At 46.3% G+C, this 19,813-nt stretch overlaps 1 protein-coding gene across 1 annotated transcript in view; it reads right to left on the minus strand.

The window, feature by feature from the left end:
* Window positions 1-7,013: 7,013 nt before the first annotated feature.
* The window catches only part of LOC142291008 (transient receptor potential cation channel subfamily V member 1-like), a 218,308-nt gene continuing 205,508 nt past the window's right edge, over window positions 7,014-19,813 (minus strand). Inside the window, exons 14-16 of the mRNA XM_075335190.1 lie at window positions 16,679-16,806; window positions 14,948-15,045; window positions 7,014-9,644 (exon numbers count right to left, since the gene is read on the minus strand). Of these exons, the coding sequence (XP_075191305.1) occupies window positions 9,556-9,644; window positions 14,948-15,045; window positions 16,679-16,806 (315 nt within the window). The 3' untranslated portion in view covers window positions 7,014-9,555. The remainder of the gene's footprint in view (window positions 9,645-14,947; window positions 15,046-16,678; window positions 16,807-19,813) is intronic.

Genomic DNA, 19,813 nt, shown 5'->3' on the forward strand with positions numbered 1-19,813 from the left:
CCAGATCCCAGCCTCCAGCCAAGATACAGCTCGCTGATAGTCCTGAGGATGTCCCCTGGATGCAGCAGAGAGATGCTAACAACTCACGGAACAGGTCTCCCACCTGCTACAAGTGCAGCAAGCCTGGCCATTACTTCCGGCAGTGCCCGTTAAACGAGCAACCCCTGGGGCCACGGGCCAATCCTCAGGAGTAGAACCCCGTGGCCCCCCAGACTGGCGGGACCGGTATATCGGGGCCCGACCCATCATCCCTGTAGCTGTGGACGGCGTACCGGTGATGGCTCTCTTGGACACTGGATCGCAGGTAACCACCATACCATACACATTGTACCAACGGTATTGGGGGATAGACGAGTTGGCTCCCCAAGATACTAGTATAACACTAATCGCTGCTAATGGACTCCCATTGACCCAAGTGGGGTATAAACAGGTGGCCATGACAGTGGGGCAAGCTGAACTGCAACACCAGGGTATGATTGTGATCATGAATGAACCCAGTGATCATAACCCGAAGATAGTGCTGGGAACCAACGTGATGGAACACTGTATGGGTGATGTATTGGCCCTACTGCAGCAGTTGGCCGCCACGGAAGCGGGAAGCCGACAGAGAGCTGTGCAGCGTGAGATCCGAGCCTTGATGTATCGTCAGCATGTAAAATCAACAGGAGGGGAGATTGGTGGAGTGAGAGTGATGGATGCCGCCCCGTTGACTGTGCCCCCCAGGAGTGAGATGATGATTTGGTGTAGGGCAGCAGTAGGGCCTCAGGGGCGTGACTACCCTGCCATGATAGAGCCCATGCCCTCTGAACACTGGCCCACAGTAATGGCAGCCCGAGGGGTGGTAGATGTAAAAAAAGGGAGAGTGCCCGTGAGGGTGCTGAACTGTGGGGAGGAAGAAGTCAGGCTTCCCCGGTATGCTACATTTGCCAAGCTGCTCACCCTAGATCCCCACACCATCCAAGATGCAGCTCCTCCAGTCTCACTGCCCACCGCCAACACTCACCCGCCCCAAGGAGAGTTAGAGGGGTGGCACCAACAGCTACACGTGGGCACTGACGAGACCCCTACACATCACAAATAAGGGGTATACAGGGTGGTAAGGGAGTATGAGCAAGTTTTTAGCAAACATCCCCTAGACTTTGGTCAGATTAAAGGGGTCCAACATCATATCCCTACCGGTGAACACCCCCCTATCAAGGAGAGGTACAGGCCCATTCCTCCTGCACACTACCAGAGCGCCAAAGACATGTTGAGGAATATGAGGGAGGCAGGGGTTATCAGGGACAGCTGTAGTCCCTGGGCCGCCCCATTGGTACTGGTTAAGAAGAAAGACGGCACCATGCGGATGTGTGTGGACTACCGGAAGATTAACCAGATAACACATAAGGATGCCTACCCTCTGCCCCATATTGAGGAGTCCTTGTCCGCGCTGAGAACCGCCAACTACTTCTCCACCCTTGACCTCACCAGTGGGTACTGGCAGGTGGCTGTAGCGCCCGAAGATCGAGAGAAAACTGCCTTTACCACCCCTATGGGACTCTGTGAATTCAATAGTATGCCGTTTGGGCTGTGCAATGCCCCGGGTACCTTCCAACGGTTGATGGAGTGCTGTTTGGGGCACTTGAATTTTGAAACCGTCCTGTTGTACTTGGATGATGTAATTGTGTATTCACAGACGTATGAAGCCCATCTGGAACACCTAGCCGGGGTGTTCGCGTCCCTTGCCAAGTATGGGATGAAGTTGAAGCCCTCCAAGTGTCATCTGCTGAAACCCAGGGTGCAGTATCTAGGGCATGTGGTGGGAGCAGAAGGTGTCGCCCCCGAGAAGATCACTGCCATCCAAGATTGGCCGAGGCCAACCACCGTGAGGGAAGTAAGACAGTTCCTGGGTCTGGTGGGGTACTACCGTCGCTTCATCAAGGGATACACGAAGATGGCTGCCCCCATGCAAGACCTCCTCGTGGGACAAACCAAAGGTGGTAGACCCATCGGCTCCCCACTGGTGTGGGAGGAGAAGCATGAGGAATCTTTCCGTCAGCTGAAAGCGGCTTTGACCGGAGAAGAGATCCTGGCTTACCCTGATTATAGCCACCCATTCATCCTCTACACCGATGCCAGCAATGTGGGCTTGGGGGCCGTCTTGTCTCAGGTCCAGGATGGGAAGGAAAAAGTGATTGCCTACGCTAGCCAAAAACTTCGACCGACTGAAAGGAACCCTGAAAATTACAGCTCTTTCAAGCTGGAGCTCCTGGCGCTGGTGTGGGCTATCACCGAGCGGTTCCGCCATTACTTGGCCGCAGCAAAATTCACCGCTTTCACGGATAACAATCCGTTAACGCATCTAAATACGGCCAAATTGGGTGCGTTGGAACAGCAGTGGGTGGCCCGGCTAGCCAACTACGACTTCACAATCAAATACAGGGCTGGTCGTGCCAATGATAATGCTGATGCACTCTCCCGGATGCCCCACTTGTCAGAAGAAGGGTGCGAAGATGATGACCTCGAAGAGATTGAGTTGCCTGCATTTCACCAGCCACCAACTGAGAAGGTACATGTCCACCAACAACGGGTGAACCTGAATCCACTGCCCAGCCAGGAGTGGCAGGAAGCTCAGAACCAGGCGCCTGCTGTCCGTCTAGTCAAAACTCTGGTGGAGCAAGGCGCCGCTGGGATAGACCCTGCCGCCCCAGCTGAAGCCCAATGCCTGTGGAAAGAACGGACCCGGCTGCATCTACATCAAGGGAAGTTGTATCGTGAGCTGGTTAACCCAAAGACTCATGAAAAAATCCGCCAGTTGGTGATTCCCCAAGCTAATGTGTCCACTATTCTACAAGCGTACCATGATGGTGCCGGACACTTTGGATGGAAGAAATTAGAAATGCTGCTGAGGGAGCGGTTCTATTGGAGTGGGATGCGGGAGTCTGTGGAGGCCTGGTGCCGAGAGTGTGGCCCAAGTACACTGAGAAGGAAGGACGAGGCCAGCCAGAAGGCACCGCTGCACCCGATTGTTACACATCAACCGCTGGAGCTGGTCGCCCTGGACCATGTGAAGCTCACCCCCAGCCGAAGTGGGTACACTTACGCTCTCACCATAATGGATCATTATTCAAGATTCATGGTGGTTGTCCCGGTCAAAGACCTGACCGGCCGCACTGCCGCTAGAGCGTTCCAAGCTTACTTCTGTCGACCACATGGATACCCTGAGAAGGTGCTCACTGACCAAGGCCCAGCCTTTGAAGCAGAGGTGTTCCATGAGTTCTGTCAGCTGTACGGCTGCAAGAAGATCCGGACCACGCCTTACCATGCCCAGACCAACGGTATGTGTGAGAAGATGAACCATTTGGTCCTTGGCCTCCTCAAGACGTTGCCGCTAGAGGAGCGGAACCTGTGGCCGGAGAAGCTGCCTGACTTGGTCGATATGTATAACAATATCCCATCCAGCTCAACGAAGTGCACCCCAGCATATCTGATGAGGGCTCGCCCCGGCCGACTGCCGGTGGACCTGGAAATGGGACTGGAAGCACCAGAGACCCTCCCCTCGACGGCTGAATGGGACACCCGGCGGAAGGTTCAGTACCGACAGATTCAAGAATATGTGGAGAAGAACTTGAGTCGGAGTCGGGAACAGCAAGAGCGGCGCTTCAATCAGAAGGCGTCTGCTGGCCCTTTCCAGCCTGGAGATGTAGTGCTGAAACGGAAGAGGAAAACCCACAAGCTGGATGATCAGTGGGAACAAACCCCATACATCATACAGCCCACAGGATGGGAAGATGGGAAGGCTTACCAAATCAGTCGTGACCAAGGGGGCACTTTAGCTACGGTTTCCCGGGACCATCTGAAAAGGTGCCCACCAGCATTGAGGACAATAGCTGAAGTACCGGTTCCTCCACCAGCCGAGAAGGCAAAAGAGGTAATCCACACCGTGATGGGTGACTTCCCCGCGGACTGGCCTACACAGAATGGCGCGGTGATTCTTCCAGTAATACTGTTCCCACAACCCGTGGATGAAGAAGTGACGGAGGTGGTCAACAGTGAGCCAGAGCCAGTGCCAGTGCCCAGGGATGAACCTGTGCCCAACTCCCCTATGCCTCCGCCTGCCCCACACATTAGCAGGGAAGAGGAACTGATTGTTACCTCTCCCCCGCTGCCTGCCAACACTGATATCGGATCCCGGAGGTCCACTCGTCCCAACCTAGGTAGACTCCTACTTAGGTACAGGGAAACCGTTCTTTAGAAGTGTGTGTGTTTGTTTAAAAGATGAAAGTTTTGCAAAAAAGATGATAAGTGATTAAACCGAGGATTTACCTGATTACCGTGATTTGGAACCGGCCGTTGCCGGCATTGTTGTGCCCGTGGGGACCCTTCAAAAAGTTGCATAGGGAACTCTCTATGAACAGGCCCGAGAACTTGCAGGGCAACCACAAACATTAGTGGCATGTAAGTAAAAATGTTTTGTTGCAGCAACCGTTACCGCCTCCGGAGAGGCAGGTTGGAGGGAGGGCCCGCAGTGAAGCAGGCTGGGGCCCAGCCACCACCGGAACCGGTGGCTACCCTCTGGAGGGGAAGGACAGATCCCGCTCGGGTAACTGGTTCAGGACTGGGGTCAAGGGGTGCTGCCTGTTTCTTAGGGGCAGCATCAGGGCCATGTTACTTGGGTGGGAGAGAGTGGCAGCAGCAACCGTTAAAATGTTACCGTAACGTTTAAGAAAAGTGCCTCCCGCTGTGGGATGAAGTTATTATACTTGTCTTGTGTTTTTTTATCTATTCAGAAAAATAAAACCGGTGTTGGACGGGCAGCCCGCGGACGGTCTGCATTTTGCTAAGGGGGAATGTGACGCCCTGGGCAAGCCAGGGGTCACAGGTCATGACACCATCACACCCTACACACGGGCGGAGGAGGGGACGCTGCGCTCTCCCACTGCTCGGGTCCGGCTGCCGCTGCTGCTGCGGCCTGCTGCTGCTTGGTGGCTCGAGCGATGGGCCGGATCCCGGGGACTCGAGCGGCGCTCCTCGCCCGTGAGTGAAAGGGGTTTGGTTTTTGGGATAGTTTATTGTCAGTGACGCCACCCACGGTTGTGGTGATTGTGTGGACACCACCGCTGCTCTGTATGAGGATCCCGGGAGCGGTGACAGGGAGCAGCGAAGTTGTTAGTTCTCCCCTCCGTGGGTAGGGGGTGGTTGTCCCGGGGCCCAGTGATGAGGTGGGGGGTGCTGGATGGCAGGGCCGGTGCAGGGCTTGGTGGGGTGCAGGGACGCGGGGGCAGCGCTGTGCCTCACGGCACTGTGGTACTCACTCAGTCTGAGACGGTGACACAGTTCTCGGTAAAACACACGGCTGGAAAGACGGTTCCCACGGACGGCTGCTGTTGCTTTTCCCCGGTAGTTGACGGTGACGGTCTCTGTCCCTGCACCTAATGAAATGTTGGTAGCAATGGGTTCCCACCGGTAACCCGCTCCCCAGCTTGGATATGTGCCGGAGGAGCCCCTCTTTGCCCGCTGGCGCTGGCCCTGAGAAACTGGTGCCTTGGCGGTGGCGGTGTCTCTCTCTAACGGTTGGACTGTTGCCTTCAATCGGGACTTGGTTGTTGGGAGACCCAGAGGTCCCCTTCACTGACGGATTTGGCAAATTCACGACGAAAGGCCCCTGCCAATGGTGCTGGCTTCTCTTCGTATACCGCTCCGGTACCGCCGGGCCACCACCCGTCCACGGTCCTTTCGGCAACCTCCAAGCAGCCTCTCCTGCAGACAGTCACCGCCGTCTGCTGACCTTGCTGTCTCAGTCCGGGGCACACACCCGGACCAACTTCAGGCTTTCTCAACGGTCACTTTCTCTTCCACCTTTTCTCCTCTCTCTTGCTCCTCTACCACTTTCCTCTAACTCCTAAACTGATCTGCCTGGTTTTCCCGCCTCCAGGGCTGTGAACTCCTCGGTGGGCGGAGCCAACCGCCTGGCCCACCCCCTGGTGTGGACATCAGCCCCTGGAGGAAGGCAACAAGGATTTTTGTGTAGCTTTGGTGTACCTATCCGGGGTGTAGAGTGTGGTGGTGTTATGACCTGTGACCCCTGGCTTGCCCAGGGCGTCACATTGGCACCTATCACAAGGATATCGCAGCTGCGACGGGGGCGGGGACTATCGCGCTCGGCATCGCAGCATCGGCTTGCGATGTCGCAGCGTGCAAAGTACCCCTAAGATGCAGCCAAGTGATTGACCCACATCACGTAAGTTAAAGCTCACACTCTAATATGCACTGTGGCTTCCCAACATATAGCAGGAGAGAAGAATTGGATATTATTATTATCGTCTTGACTACCCCTTACCCTCCAGGGATATTAGCATTAAATCTTCTTCTACCAGATATAACCGAACATATTACCATTAATTCTTTCACCGCAGTATCCTACAAAAAAGGTCAAGACTAGCTCCCTCCTATACCTTACTTTTGATTCTTCTGAGCCATTCAAAGGTGGGCCTATTCTTCTTTTTCTGGTTATTGTCTTTTCTAATGCGTAATTACATTTTTAGATCACAGACTTATGACCAGAGACACTCCTAGAGAATTTCTATACAGTTTTATGGTCTCGTCTGTTAACAGCTCATTTACATATTAAGAAAAACGTGGATCTCTCTGGAATAAGATATCTGATCTCAGATATCAAAGTATCACTTTATTTATCTATTTACGACCTGTGCGCCTATACAGACGGGATAGTAGAATTGACCCTACTGACAGGTTCCCTTTAAAAGAAAAAACATGACACATACTACAGCAGAATTGGATGAACCCCTTTCAAAGTCAATCAGGTCCAAGAATGCAACAAGAAGCGGCACTGTGCTGTGGCTTCTGTTTATAATGAAAAATTACATAGAAGATGGCAATACAAACCAACATCATGGGAAACGTGTCAGAATCTTCCCATTCTGTATTCGGCATTCTGTATTCGGCATTCTGTATTCGGCATGCAGCTATTCACTACTTATTACAATGCAGTAACTTCACAGTGATATGTAAAGAATATTTATTATGAATATACATGTAAAACTGATATAAAAGCATGATTCAATAAAAAGTACAAGTATTACAAAAGCCAACACACACTTTTTGCTTCCATGCAGCTAATAAATGGATGAATCGGCTTCATTTGTAGCTTACTGACAATGTACAATGATTATATTTTACTGATATAGAAAGGTAGATTTAAAGCAGAGCATTGTTCATACACCAGCAGACAATCATAACAATACAGCACATTTACTATTGGTTTCTATTACATCACGATATGGATGCATTAATACTATTGGAAATTAAAGTCACTACTACGTCATCTGTTATGAAATTCCATTATTATGTCTCTCATTTCAGCATCGGTGCAAACGCATCGAAAATTTAATAATTATAGAGGAAATCTGGATTTTACATATTAATTTTGAACAATAACAGATAAAAGTCATAAAAAAAGTAAACAATACAAAAGTGGTTTTGAGTTATACAGCACAGAAAACCCCAAATGAAGAGAGATTACATTAGTACCATCACAACAGTTGGTTGTGTCCTGTGAAGATTCGAGAACAGAGGTCACGTGATATACCAGAATCCTGCATTGAGCAAGGCTGCGCCCATTTAGACGGAATATGGCCAAAAGTATGTATATCACATACTCGCGGCCACGTGACCGCCATTCCCGGCTCAGAAACCGGTGAATACTCAGAGGGTACAGTGCGTGTGATATGAGGATTCACAAGTCTGCAGTCACATAGAGTGATACATAGAGGGACTGTAGATCTGTTATTTTAGACCGGTCAACACCTTTAACATTGGTCAGTGTGCTGTCCGTGTACTATTCGATTTTAACACAGGCTGCGCATGTACGTATAATGGGAATATCTGAATTTGGACTTAAAGGGCATTTCTGCTATAAACTGAACTTTACCAGGTGGAGGCTGATCATATAAATGGATCATTTAATTGCATAGGAACCTACCACTAAAGATTTAGTCAATGAACTACCACCATAGTGTTACCACGCTGGAGGATAGCTCAAAGGACTTAAGTTATATTACTGCATAAGCTATATGTAAGACACCCACCAACAACCATCTGTTGCTGCTGAACAGTCATGCTGTCCGGTCTATAATCACGCCCATTCTGACTTGATTGACATCTCACAGGCCAGGATACTGCATTATAATCCAGCTCTGGTGGCGCATGCGCAACGAAGCAAGGTGAACTGGCCTTGGCTTCAGCTGCACAGTTAGAGATGACACCACGTCTGACCTGTAATGATGGCTTTGTCTTGTGAGATATTAATCCAAGTTTAATGGGTGTGACTGCAGACAGGATTCTTCACTAAACTGGAACCACCCAGATGACTCTTTTTGGGTAGCAAACATACATTACAAGATGTATTCTAACTGATTTATAATCTTGCAAAATATACTTTGGACAGGAGTATCTTAATAAAGCTATTCCTCAGCAGTATTACAGCATGTCATGGTGGCATTTTAGTGGCAAAAACTTACTGATATGTTCTCTTTAATTGTAATGTATTCAGAATTTTTAATCAGGGTTATCGACTTTTTGGTATAAATGGAGGGAAATTAGAAATGGCAATACTAATAGACCGATATTAAAGCTCTATATAGAATAGAAAACGTTTGCTAAACTCCTCGGCCATATTCAATCCTTTCATACTTTTGTTTAAAAATGGGAATGTTCCAAACGTTTCTGAGCTTGTTGTATCTGAGTTATATGTGATATTTGGAGGAGCTTTATTAGTCATCCAGCATAAAAACAGAGAAAATTCATTGCCTATATGAGAAATTGCAGTGAATAACAATACTTTTGATGGATCAGATGGAAGACATTACCTCTTCTTAAGGCCGCATTACACACATCGACATCGCTAGCAATGTCGCTGCCAATCGCACCCGCCCCCGTCGTTTGTGCATCACGGGCAAATCGCCGGCGAACCGCCTCCTTTCTAAGGGGACGGTTCGTTTGGCGTCACAACGGCGTCACTAAGCGGCCGCCCAATAGATGCGGAGGGGCGGAGATGAGCAGGACGTAACATCCCACCCACCTCCTTCCTTCCTCATTGAGGGCGGCCGCAGGTAAGGTGATGTTCCTCGTTCCTGCGGTGTCACACGTAGCGATGTGTGCTGCCGCAGGAACGACGAACAACCTGCGTCCTGCAACAGCAACGATAATCGGGAAAGGAACGACGCATCAACGATCAAGGATTAGGTAAGTAATTTTGATAGTTAACGGTCGTTCGTGCGTTTCACAAGCAACGACGTCGCTATCGAGGACGGATGTGCGACACGAATTCCGTGACCCCCCACGACATCTTGTTAGCTATGTTGTTGCATGTAAAGCCTTTACTCTACAGTCGGTGATGGGGGGTAGAGAAATACAAATACATATGGCACATATTACTGAATGTGGTATAAGTATAGATGTAGTGAATACGGTCTGGTAATAGACAGTTCCTGGTGTATTGCCAATGTCAGTGAAATGTATCAGCAGTAAACATGAACCACTTAATATAGAACGATCTTAAACTTTTTCATCATCTGATGGATTTGTGGACATAGAATTTAATGGCACTTCCTCATCATTGGTTTCTTGTTTTTGTTCTCTGGAACCTGTTAAGGAAATTTGTGTTAATAACATAATGCATATTGTCTTCAAATCTATGAATATTTATGAATCTACTTATTTTTCTTATGTGATATTAAATAATTGTATGTCCTTTTGTCAAAATAAGATTGTATGGATAAGTCTGCACAGACATTAGGGAGGAATAGATATATTTATATACTCCTAAAGAGAGTCAGTCACCCCCAAACTAAAATACAATTACCTTAAAATGTTTATAAATGATGCAGCTCCTATCACAATAGTACCAGTACCATACATTTTAGTGGTGTAGTTGGTGAAAACATCTTAGATTTTCATACTGTATCCTGCACTGTCCCTGAGCTTCATCGACAGCGCTTTCTGCTTTCTCACAGAGAGCTCTTCAAACCCAAATCCTTCTTTTTGCACTTGTGTGCACTGACACAGATCAGAAATGAGACCAGTCAGTTTCAAAGAACATGGATATTTTTACTAAAGGGAGTTGAATAGGGATCTCCAACAAAACAAGGGAAACCGCCAACACAATATTACATACACCCGGTCAGAACTGACTGGGACCACCGTGCTGCCTAGTAACACAGACCACTGTTGTTCTAGAAAATACACAGCAAATTTACCTGTGATACGCCCTGTCTAGTACAGGAGCGAGCAACTACTTTAGTAAAGTTTAGATTACTGGTTGTGTGAAAAGGCCTGTCCGTGGGATAGTACCATAGTTCACAAACGTCTGCACAGATCCCACACAGAGCAAAAAGTTACCTGGGTACCAAAGTTGAACTTTGACTGCAATCTGCACTAATGAAAAGTTTAGTTCTCCTCAGAGTGGCTGCAGCATCTCTAACCTGACTCTTCCCACCATAGATGTCTGTGGTGGGGCCTGAGCTCAGGACTTACATGGGGAATAGTTCAGCAGGTTCTTGGCTTGTCCAGGAACTGTGGAACTTAACCAGATTATATAGCTTGTTACACAGTGATGGGGTCTTCTGTCAGGCTTCTAGCGATTCCTCTCACCATGTTAAACAGCTCGAACAATAGACTGCAGTCGCTCCCAGGAAGTCTCACCACAGCAAATGCTCCACAAGCAGGTCTGGCTTCACTGATTTTCAACACACGGGCATATAGGACAGTCTAGGTACTTTAGGGCACAGAGCTCTCAAGAACATCACAGAGACCTCTCTCACACGTCCTCAGACTTTTCTTGTATCTCTGTCTGCCTGTCTCCAGATCGCTACCAAAGAGTCTCCTTACCAGTCTTAACAGAGACCCCTGGTGGACAGATGCAGACAATGCCTGCGTATCCTTCTCCATCTCACAGTAAGCAGTGGCCCAAGAATGACAGGAGCTGGACATCAGAGCCGCAACTAATGCTCTAATCTTCAGCTTTTGCCAGTCTGTGGCTGCTGCCTAGCACACCCAGAAGTGTAACATGCAAGTGGCTTTAAGAAGGAGCCAGAGATCAGAGTATGCCTGCACCCATACAGAGTGTGTGCTCGCCCTGACACTGTTACCACACGCCTAGGCTCCACCAGTGTCTGTGTGCACATGAAGGAAGAAGGATTTGTGTTCACAGAGCGCTGGCTATGAGATCGCACTAAGCCATTGGACACAACAACTGTTTGAGTATCAATTAAAAGTGAATTTTTTTTTGCAAATACACTAGAGATCAAAATTAGAGAACAACACACAATTTCCCAAATGTTAAACTCGGTGTGTCGTCCTATGTGATTATATTCTAACATGAGCAAACTATCAGTATTTTAAGCTTATTTCATAAATTGAATTTATTCTAAAGCACATAATAAAAATGTAAATGAGATAAATGTAAAACAACACTGATCAAAATTAGAGAACACTTTCAGATACCTGCAAGTTATTGGTGTCAATCTGGCACCTGGTGTTAATTTCCTTAATTATCTGTCAAACCCTATGTAACTGGCAGCCTAACTTTCCAGTTTGCACTGACTTTGCAAAAGTGGTGTACCATTTCAAAGTGACTGAAACCCTCCAACAGCAGGTTGTCAAGATGAAGGCCAAAGGAGTGACCCAGCAGCCATAGCAAGAGAAGTTGGACATCGCAAGTCTGTGATTTCGAGAATATTGTATCTTCACAACATCACAAACTCTTTCAAGTCCCCCAAGAAGACTGGTTGCCCTCGAAAGACAAATGCAAGAGAGGACAGGATAATGCAGAGAATCTCCATGAATAATCAATTCAACACTGCAGCTGGAATTGCTCAGCAGTTCAGCACTGAAAAGGGTATGGCTCTGTCTCATCATATAGTGTTACAACGTTTAAGAGCATTTGGACTGAAAACCTCTCATTAGCAGAAAGAATAAAAAGGCTAGACTCACCTTTGGTGAGGAGCATGTTGCGTGGATAGAGATGTGGTCCAGGGTTCATTTTAGTGATGAACGCAAGTTTAATTTATTTGGGTCTCATGGGAAACATTATGTTCATAGACAAACTGGGGAAAGACTGAACCCAAAGTGTATTAAGAAGTTAGTGAAAGTTGGTGGAAGAAGTGTTATGGTTTGGGGAATGTTTTCTGCAGCAGGAGTTGGACCTCACATACAGCTACATGGCAGAGTGAATGTAAGTGTGTATCAGAACCTTCTTAAGTTGAAAATGGTTCCTAACCTGCGTTCATCACTCAATCAGCCAACAATTTTCATGCAGGACAATGCCCCTGTCACACAGCAAAATGGGTAAAGGAGTTCCTTGAAACTGAAAACATTTAAACAATAAAATGGTCAGCTCAGAGTTCTGATCTAAACCCAATAGAAAACATCTGGATAATCCTTGGTGACAAAATTATGGCCAAGAAACCGACAACAGTCAAAGAACTGTGGAAGAGACTGGAAGAAAAGTGGTACAAAATCACACCAGAGCAGTGTGAGAGGCTAAAATAAACTCCAGTACACAATAGTCAAAGAATGAAACAGTTCTTGCTATTCCACATATATTTTAAAGAATTTTTGCAGACCAAATGCATTCAACATGGAACGACGTTTCGGCCGTTTGGCCTTTTTCAAGGTCTATGAATGCAGGTCACTGAACTAAATGGAAATCAGGTATTGCTGAAAGACATAAGGGTGCTTTATACGCTGCGACATCGCTTGCGATTGCTAGCGATGTCGCGAGTGATAGCACCTGCCCCCGTCGTTCGTGCGACATGTGGTGATCGCTGCCGTAGCGAACCATATCGCTACGGCAGCGACACACGCACATACCTGTTCAGCGACGTCGCTGTGGCCGCCAAACAATCCCTCCTTCAAGGGGAAAGTGCATTTGGCGTCACAGCAATGTCACAGCGATATCACAGCGGCGTCACTAAATGGCCGCCCAATAGAAGAGGAGGGGAGGAGATGAGCGGCTGGAACATGCCGCCCATCTCCTTCCTTCCTTCTTTCTGGTGGATGCAGGTAGGATGATGTTCGTCGTTCCTGCGGTGTCACACACAGCGATGTGTGGTGCCGCAGGAACAACGAACAACCTGTGGAATGAAACACCAATGACATTATGATTAGGAGCGACGTGTCAACGATCAACGATATTTGCCGTTTTTGCGATCGTTGATTGTCCCTCCTAGCTGTCACAAGCTGCGATGTCGCTAGTGACACCGGATGTGCGTCACAAACACCGTGACCCCGATGATATATCGTTAGCGATGTCGCAGTGTGTAAAGCACCCTTTAGAGTCTGAGAGGTGGCAGGGTATATACCTGATTTCCATTTTCTTTAGTGACCTGCATACATAGACCTTGAAAAAGGACAAACAGCCAAAATGTCAGTCCATGTTGAATGGAATTGGTCTACAAATATTCATTAAAATATATGTGGAATAACAAGAACTCATTTTTTTTTCATTTTTTTGATTATTGTATACAAGAGTTTGATGTTATTTGAGTATTTTTTGCTCTTGGACACGTTCTTCAATATTGGTAGTTGCAGCAGGATTAGGCCATCTGCCTACGGGAGCTTGCTTCTGCGGATTTTGCCGCGGAGAACCTGCGGCTTTATCTGGATTTTACAGATAAATCCGCAGGTTTTAGCATGTACAGACACTCCCCATGTTATCCTATGGGACATGTGGAGTGTCTGTGTCCACGTTGCGGAATGTGCGACTGCGGAATATGTTGCGGATATCCCGCAGACGCACATAACTGCATGTCAATTATTCCTGCGGATTTACCTGCGGATGGTCCCATACTTACCTGCCTTGATAGCAGACACCCGGTCACTTTCCCTCGGTGCACAGGAGGTTGGAGCACGGTGGATCCATGAGCAGGAAGGAGGAAGTGGGCGGAGCCTGCACGAGCTCCGGTCATGTGACAGCCAGAGCTAGTTCAGGACCGCCCACCTTCTCCTGCACAGTGTAGAGATGCTGACAGACGCCGGAGAGAAGTGCTGCATGATGGAGGTATGAACTCCCCTGATCACTGCAGCACTTGTTCTGCATTGAGGATGCAGTGCTGAAGCCATGGTACTGTATCCTCAATGCAGAATGCCCGCAGCATATCCGCAGGACATTCCGCAATAAAACCGCAGCATGGAAACAGATAAAGTTGTGCTGCGGTTTTCTGGGACCTCCTGCGGAATGTCCTGTGGATATAACGGCAGGACACTTTCCCCCGTGGGCCCATAGCCTAAATCTACATTATTGAGTGTGAGAGACTAGTGATGTCCTGTGGCCGCAGATGTGCTGAAGTCATTCAAAGTCTGTACACGTCCTACTGATTGGTGACTGTTACCTTTAGAAAATGTATTTACTTATCTTTATCTGTGCTACAGTTATTGCTGTTCTCTAATTATGATCATCACGTTTTGGGCAAAATAAAGGTTTTATGGTGGATCTTTTCTAATGCTCTGTTCTAGTGGCATGGTGTACCCGGTACAAAAAAACTCTTCAAATGCTAATCAGTGTAGAGTACATTATTTTTCAAAAAAAGCAAATGATCATACATTGTTCTCTAATTTTGATCTCCAGTGTACAACACTAAAATATATGCTAGTGGTATGATTTTTAAAGGGGCTATGACCACTATATGGATGTTCATGTAGCTAAATTTGCAATTTGGGGGGTGACAGACTCCCTTTACAGCTGATAGATACCTTCAAGTATTGAAACAGTAATAAGATCAACGTTTCTGCTTTTCAAATTTGAAATCGATAAATAATTTATTTTTTCATTTTTATAACATGGATTAGCACAGAAGATATCCAAAAAATTCATACAGTATGGTTCAATTATCTTTGTAAGGTATATCAAGGTAATGTTACCATATGGATATATTTTTATTGTTCTCACCTTTTTGTTGTTTCAGTTTTACTTTTTCTTTGTCACCCGGTTCCTCATTAATGCTGAATTGAGCCTTTCCAAATGATCCCCATTGCATTTCCTCCACCCTTCAAGCATAAGAAACATGTTATTTGACTATCTATCTATTTAGAGACAAAGCTAATTTTGGTTACAAATCTACATTTCATGTCTGGTCCTTGATAGCAGTAGGGCCTTGTTACAATACATCATTAAAGGGAACCTGTCAGGTGTAATATGCACCCAGCACCAGTTCTGGGTGCATATTGCTAATCCCTGCCTAATGGACCCTGAATACATTAGCATAGATAAAGGGATCTTTAGAAAAAGGATTTCTAAAGATCTTTTATTTCATGCTAATGAGCGCAGGGACTAGTCCCCTGGGCGTTAGTTCCCCTGGCTAGTCGGCTCCATTAGCATGTTAGTGCACCCCTGTGGGCATGCTGCTAACATGCTAATGAATGCGCAGCTTCAGAGGATGATCTGACTCTCCCCTCTGCTTCCATCACCACCTGACACTGGATTTCGGCTCAATATGCATGACCCCGGAGTTTCGGTCAAATGACGTAAGCCTGCTTTACACCATACGATCCAGCATACGATATCGTTTGTTGAACGTGTCGCACAAACGAGTAACCCCCCCCCGTCACACGTACTTACCCGTCCACACGACCTCGATGTGGGCGGCGAACATCCACTTCCTGGAGTGGGAGGGACGTTCGGCGTCACATCATGTAGCAGCTGGCCAATAGAAGCGGAGGGGCGGAGATGAGCGGGACGTAAACATCCCGCCCACCTCCTTCCTTCAGCATTGCCGGCGGGAGCCGCAGGACGCAGGTAAGATCTGTTCATCGTTCCCGGGGTGTCACACACTGCGATGTGTGCTGCCTCGGGTACGATGAACAACCTGACGTTCAATTTATGAGGAATGAACGACGTGCATGCGATTAACGTTTTACCGTTCAATCGCAATCGCACGTAGCTGTTACATGCTACAATGTAACTTATGATGCCGGATGTGCGTCACTTACGACGTTACCCCGCCGACACATCGTAAGTAATAATAAATGTCTGATCACTGTGGATCTACCTCTCGGCCTGTTCCTCCTCACTGTGTTTGGAGATTTAATGGGCAATATTGTCACACATGGGCCATGAGGCCCTCAAGAATCAGACATTTATCATTTCTCCTCTGCATAAGTGAAAAATGTGGTTTGGGAAAACACCTACTGTATGGTAATCACAAACGAGTGAAAGAAGATCAGTCCTGTATATGTTGTATAGAATTTTTTTTTAAACATTACATTTTCAAAATAGCGCGTTATTGTATAGACATTTTTAAGATCTCATGTTGCAAATACTTTGTATTATGTCTTTCCTTCCAAAGAGATGTTAACTTTGGAGAACCCCTTACAGGATAAAACTATACAAGGGAGTAGTGACAAAAAAGGATTTTGTTAGAGCATATTCTTATATAGAAGGGCATGGCTCCAAACAGATCATAGAATTAGGTCATGCTTAGTCAGTCTTTCCCTTTTCCTGTACTTACATGGCACTGCTAATTCTACTTCTATGGCTGTACCTGCTTAGATAATGAGATTCTGCTCTTGGGTCCACAATGCTGAAGATATGTTTAGAGAGGGGACTTTCAGTGTATGTACCAGACAAGTCTGCGTTACCTTCTTCAGTGCAGAACAGTAGCGTTAACTACCGTATTCTTACCTAAAACACCATCTTTCATCAGTTTTTCCATCCTCTGTTTCCCCTACTGGGAGGAGGAGACCACATCTCAGTTTTGTCCTAACGAATCTTGGGAGGAATTTTTCAATATCCAATATTGTAGCAGCTCTCTGTGGGAAAAAAAAATACTTTTTGACCTCACATAGAATACACAGCATTTTATAAAGCATGAAAAGCACATTATATCTTTGTAACTTTTTTTTAACTATGTTTGCCTATATAGAGAGGTATAGTAGATGGATATGAGAAAGAAAATTGGTAAGTTAATATGCTAACAGATCTTGAAGAGGGATGAGCAGACCCGTAAAAGTTCGGATTTGGCAGGACTTTAGTTAAAAGTTTGGTTTGGGCCTGGACTTGACCCTTGACACATATACGTCAATGGGGATCCAAACTTTGGTGCTATAAAAAGGTAATTGTAAGGGATAGGGGGCTGCAAAAGGAAGCAAAATGGGGGTAAAAGCAGGACAATTGACCTGCAAACAAATGTGAATAGGGAATACATTTTTTAAAAAAATGACATGCAGTCCTACCTATTTTTGATAACCAGCACAAGTTATCTAGACAGCTGGAGGCTCGTATTATCAGGCTGGGAAGGCCCAAGGTTATTTGGCCCTTCCTAGCCTTAAAATAGCACCCCGCAGCCACCCCAGAACTGGCGCATCCATTAGATGCGCCTATTCTGGAGCTTTGCCAGGCGCTTCCTGATTGCCCTGCTGACATGGTAATTGAGCTAATACTTTTGGGGTTGACGTCAGCTGTGAATTGACATTCCATTCATTTTCCGGCTTGAAGGAAATTATAATTATGACTCTCACTAAAGTTTGGCAATATTTGTATACAATCATATGTAAACTTGTTCCCTCACTCCAGTCATAGTCATTAGATATCAGATACCGTAATTTATCTTTATAACAGGAGTATTATGAATTGCTGTTTTAATATGGAATTTACTATTGAGCAATGCTGACTAAAAAATAAGAGTAAAAACAGTAATGAGTATACAGAGAAAATGAATCATGTATCATGTAGTATAATGTTTCCAATTTTAGCTCCTTAAGACAAATATTGAAACTAAGAAATAAAACGTAAGTAATGTTTATGATGTGTAATTGCAGTTTAAGAAAAGTGCGAGACAACCATGAAGGTGTCAAAAATCTGATAACAGATTAAGTTATTCTTAAATAAAAGGTTGACATCCTTTCAGGGGAAACCTGACAGTTCCCTCATCCCCCTAAAGGTGGTGTCACACATAGCGACGACGACAACGACGTTGCTGCCCATTTTCTGTGACGTAGCAGCGACATCCCATCGCTGTCGCTGTGTGTGACATCCAGCAACCACCATGGCCCCTGCTGTGAGGTCGCCGGTCGTTGCTGAATGTCCTGCTTCATTTTTTGGACGTTGCTCTTCCGCTGTGAAGCACACATGGCTGTATGTGACAGCGAGAGTGCGACGAACTGAAGCGAGCAGCGAGCAGGGAGCCGGCGTCTGGCAGCCTGCGGTAAGCTGTAACCACGGTAAACATCAGGTAACCAAGAAGCCCTTTCCTTAGTTGCCCGCCATTACTAGCGTCTGCCGCTCTCACGCTGCCAGTGCCGGCTCCCTGCTCCCTGCATACGTAGCTGGAGTACACATTAGTTAATTAACCCGATGTGTACTCTGGCTAGGAGTGCTGGGAACAGGGAGCCGGCACTGGCAGCGTCAGAGCGGCGGACGCTAGTAACTAAGGTAAATATCGGATAACCAAGAGAAGTGCTTTCCTTGGTTACCCGATATTTACCTTAGTTACGCTTCCACGCGTTGCTGCTGGCTGGGGGCTGGTCACTGGTCGCTAGTGAGATCTGCCTGTTTGACAGCTCACCAGCGACCATGTAACGACGCAGCAGCGATCCTGATAAGGTCAGATCGCTGGTCGTGATCACTGCTGCGTCGCTATGTGTGACACCACCTTTACACCCAGCTTCATTAGGCACTGACATGAAAGGACAAAAGTTGCACACATGCGTGAGATTTGCAACAGCCAGGGGGTGATATGATTAGTTGGATGACTAGTCTGGGGAAGCCAATAGCCCCTCCACTAATCTGACACTAGTTAGCATATCGTATATAGATTAATAAAAAAATAATTGCCATTTGCTTTAACATATATAGAGTACAAAGGGCTTGTTAGGATGGATAATACCATAAATACACATGGTGGATGTTTGGGGGGGGGCCTAGTGTAGCTATCAGGGTCTCTTTAAAATTATACTTTGCATTACTTATTTTGTTGATATCCTAAGTCAGTATTACAGCCCACGAGCTGTATTCACAAACATCCTGATTTACATGCGTGGTCAAAATTGTTGGTATCCCTCGTTTAATGAAAGAAAAAACCCCAATGGTCACAGAAATAACTTGAATCCAACAAAAGTAATAATAAATAATAAATCTATGAAAATGAACAAATGCATGTCAGACATTGCTTTTCAACCATGCTTCCACAGAATTAAAAAAAGAAAATAAAACTCATGAAATAGGCCTGGACAGAAATGATGGTACCCTTGAAAATAATGTCACAAAAGGGACATGTTAAATCAAGGTGTGTCCAGTAATTAGCATCAGAGGCGTCTACAATCTTGTAATCAGTCAGTGAGCCTGTATATAGGGCTACAGATACTCACTGTGCTGTTTGGTGACATGGTGTGTACCACACTCAACATGGACCAGAGAAAGTAAATGAAAGAGTTGTCTCAAAAGATTAGAAAGAAAGATATAGACAACTTGTTAAAGGTAATGGTTATGAGACCATCTCCAAGCAGATTGATGTTCCTGTAACTACAGTTGCACATATTATTCAGAAATTTAAGATCCATGGGACTGTAGCCAACCTCCCTGGACATGGCCGCAGGAGGTAAAAGAATGAAAAATCAAAGACATGGATAATACAAATGGTAACAAAAGAGCAAAGAAAAACTAAACAGATTAAAGGTGAACTTTAAGCTCAAGGAACATCAATGTCAGATCGCACCATCCGTTGTTGTTTGAGCCAAAGTAAAAAAATCATAAAAAAGCCAGATTGGAATTTGTCAAACTACATGTTGACAAGCCACAAAGCTTCTGGGAGAATGTCCC

Source organism: Anomaloglossus baeobatrachus, chromosome 2 (genome assembly GCF_048569485.1).
Source record: "Anomaloglossus baeobatrachus isolate aAnoBae1 chromosome 2, aAnoBae1.hap1, whole genome shotgun sequence".
In the NCBI taxonomy this organism is placed as follows: domain Eukaryota; kingdom Metazoa; phylum Chordata; class Amphibia; order Anura; family Aromobatidae; genus Anomaloglossus; species Anomaloglossus baeobatrachus.